The sequence below is a fragment of the Gaeumannomyces tritici genome, assembly GCF_000145635.1.
Source record: "Gaeumannomyces tritici R3-111a-1 unplaced genomic scaffold supercont2.259, whole genome shotgun sequence".
In the NCBI taxonomy this organism is placed as follows: domain Eukaryota; kingdom Fungi; phylum Ascomycota; class Sordariomycetes; order Magnaporthales; family Magnaporthaceae; genus Gaeumannomyces; species Gaeumannomyces tritici.
Window position 1 is genome coordinate 1 of NW_008804803.1, and position 2547 is coordinate 2547.

Consider the following 2547-nt stretch of genomic DNA (forward strand, 5'->3'; position numbering starts at 1 on the left):
CACGGGCGGCGGCAACGCAGGCAACGGCACCCGCAACGGCGGTGGTAGCACGGGCGGCGGGAACGCAGGCAACGGCACCCGCAACGGCGGTGGTGGCACGGGCGGCGGCAACGCAGGCAACGGCACCCGCAACGGCGGTGGTGGCACGGGCGGCGGCAACGCAGGCAACGGCACCCGCAACGGCGGTGGTGGCACGGGCGGCGGCAACGCAGGCAACGGCACTCGCAACGGCGGTGGCGGCACGGGCGGCGGCAACGGCACTCGCAACGGTGGCGGCAACTCCACCACTCCCCCAGTCAAGGGCGGCGCCCCGGCAGGCCTGACGGCCTCGAGCGCAGGCGGCTTCGTCACAGTCGCCGGCCTCGGTGTCGCATTCGCTCTCTTCATGTAATGCTGATGAGAAGGGTACATTGTGAATAGACCTAGAAGAGAAAGAAAATACAAAAAAAGGTCAAAACATGGCAAGGGAAAGAGTTGGGCGCGCTTCTTGTTTTCCGTGTTCCTTGTAGGTTCCAACCTCGTTTGCTTCTTGTCTTGACCAACTTCTGCTCTAGGAAGGCCGACTGACGTTGGTTCAGAGTTGTTCAATGACATGACATGTCATTCATGAATCACGACGCGAATCAGCGCATGTTTACGAATCCAGCAGAGATAACAAGTCACCCAGGTATTCAGGACTGACATGATTACCACCACCCCCCTGAGCCCGACTCGAACAGACCCGACGGCTTCGCATCCGGCAAAGCAGGCAAACCCAGACAAACCGCTGCCAAAGTCGCCACCTCCCAGAAACCTCGGGTACATATTTATCAAGCCCTATCCCAAGCTCCTCTTGCCCGTTTTGAAGAAATTCGTTCGCCTGGGTTTGTCATGCATTAACAAGGGGCCCCCGTCATGACGCAGGCTTGCCGGCACAGGAAAGCACAACATAAAAGTACACATTACGGCCCCAAAGAGATTAATCAGCCATTTTCTAAATGGGGAGAAGGAGAGAGAGAGAGAGAGAGAGAGAGAGATTGGTTTCAGCTTCGCCCTCCCGGCCGCCCACACGGAAGGAAGCAAGCCCAACTGGGATGTGGCCAGCAGCAAAGGAAACACGGCAGTGCAGTCCCTCCTCCGCCCCCACCGCGGCTTAACGCGTCCGGAATATAGGTTGATGGGTGTGGGTCGGACAAGACGAACATGAGGCTCGGCGGGGAGGGAGGGAGGGTTCATGTACGCAGGCAGGCAGGCAGGCAGACGTTCGTCATCTGCGCAGGGAGGTCATAGCGGCCACACGACGGACACCAGCAGCAGCACCCAGTACGTCGAGACAGGCCGGGCGGCCCTGGACGCGAGCCCGATGGGGGTGGCAAAGGGGCTCGAGTCGGTCGGCTCCGTGCGCGGGGGCGGCGCGGGGTCGCTGTCGCTCGGCGGCGAGGGGTTTGGCTGTGGTGGCGTTGGCCTGGCCTGGTGGCTGCTGCTGTTGTCGTTGCTGCTGTCGCTGGCGCTGCTGCCGCTACTGCCGGCAGTATTGGATTCGGTCTCGTGCGGGGTCTGCGCCGTCGACGACGCGGGCGCGGTTGAGCTGTTCCCTTCCCCGCCGGTGGTGGTGGCCGTTGGCGGTGGCGATGGATGTGGCGGCCTCTGCGGGTTGATGGTGGTGGCGGTGGTGGTGGTGGCTGTGGTGACCGTTGGGGGAGGACCGCGGAGCAGACCCAGCCCGGCGGCGATTTCCCGCGCCGCGGCGGCGGCGGCGGGCGGCACGGGGGTGCCCCTTGCGCGGCAGGCGTCGACGACGATGCTCACGAAGGAGTCGTCGGCCGAGATGGCGCGGCTCGTGCACGACCGCGGCATGCACCTCACGACGGCGCCCAGGAAGCCATTGCCGCCGCCGCCGCTGCTGCTGCTGCTGCTGCTGCTGCTGCTGCTGCTGCACATGCAGCCGGCATCGTCGAGCCTGCACCCGGCCGAGACGACGCAGACGTCGACGCAGGCGGGGAACGAGAGCTGGTCGCCGCCGCCGCCGCGTGGTGGTAACGGCGGCGGGGCCGCTGCTAGGGCGCCCTTTGCGCGGGAGAGCAGGCCGGCGGCTAGTAGCAGGGCCCGCGGGTCGGCTGCTGCTGCTGATAACATGACGGGCGCGCCCGCCGTCCGCGGGGAGTTGTGGGACGTCGACAGGGGAGGGGAAGCGTTATGCGTTAGGCCGGCTGTCGCTCGAAAATAGGTGGTGCAGGGGTGATGCTCTCCCGTTGTCGTCGCGTGGAGCTACAACACGCAAGGGGGGAGCAGTGAGGGAGCGAGAGGGGAGCGGATCAGGGGGAGGATAAAAGGGGAGTGAGAAGGCCATTCCTGGGGAAGGAGAGGGAGAGGGAGAGGGAGAGGAGTCGAGAAAAGGAGAGGCATGGCCAAGACGATCCAGGCCAACACGCGGCAGCAGGCGGCGGGATCAAGAGAAAGGCACATACCTACCATCTACCCTACCCTACCCTACCCTACCCTACCTTACCCAAACCCCATATCTCACCCCGCGCCAAGCAACGGCCTGGGTGCTGCACAGACCCCCCC

At 64.5% G+C, this 2547-nt stretch overlaps 2 protein-coding genes across 2 annotated transcripts; one reads left to right on the forward strand and one right to left on the reverse strand.

The window, feature by feature from the left end:
- Positions 1–48: 48 nt before the first annotated feature.
- On the forward strand, positions 49–391 carry GGTG_14326 (hypothetical protein; the record flags this gene model as incomplete). Its single annotated transcript, XM_009232253.1, has 1 exon — positions 49–391. A coding segment is annotated over one exon (343 nt), but the record flags the coding sequence as incomplete, so codon positions are not given.
- An 872-nt stretch (positions 392–1263) lies between these two features.
- GGTG_14327 (hypothetical protein) lies at positions 1264–2483 on the reverse strand (the record flags this gene model as incomplete). The annotated part of the gene is made up of 1 exon (XM_009232254.1): positions 1264–2483. Exon 1 carries the CDS (start codon positions 2113–2115, stop codon positions 1264–1266), a length of 852 nt encoding a protein of 283 aa, XP_009230518.1. The 5' UTR covers positions 2116–2483.
- Positions 2484–2547: the final 64 nt, after the last annotated feature.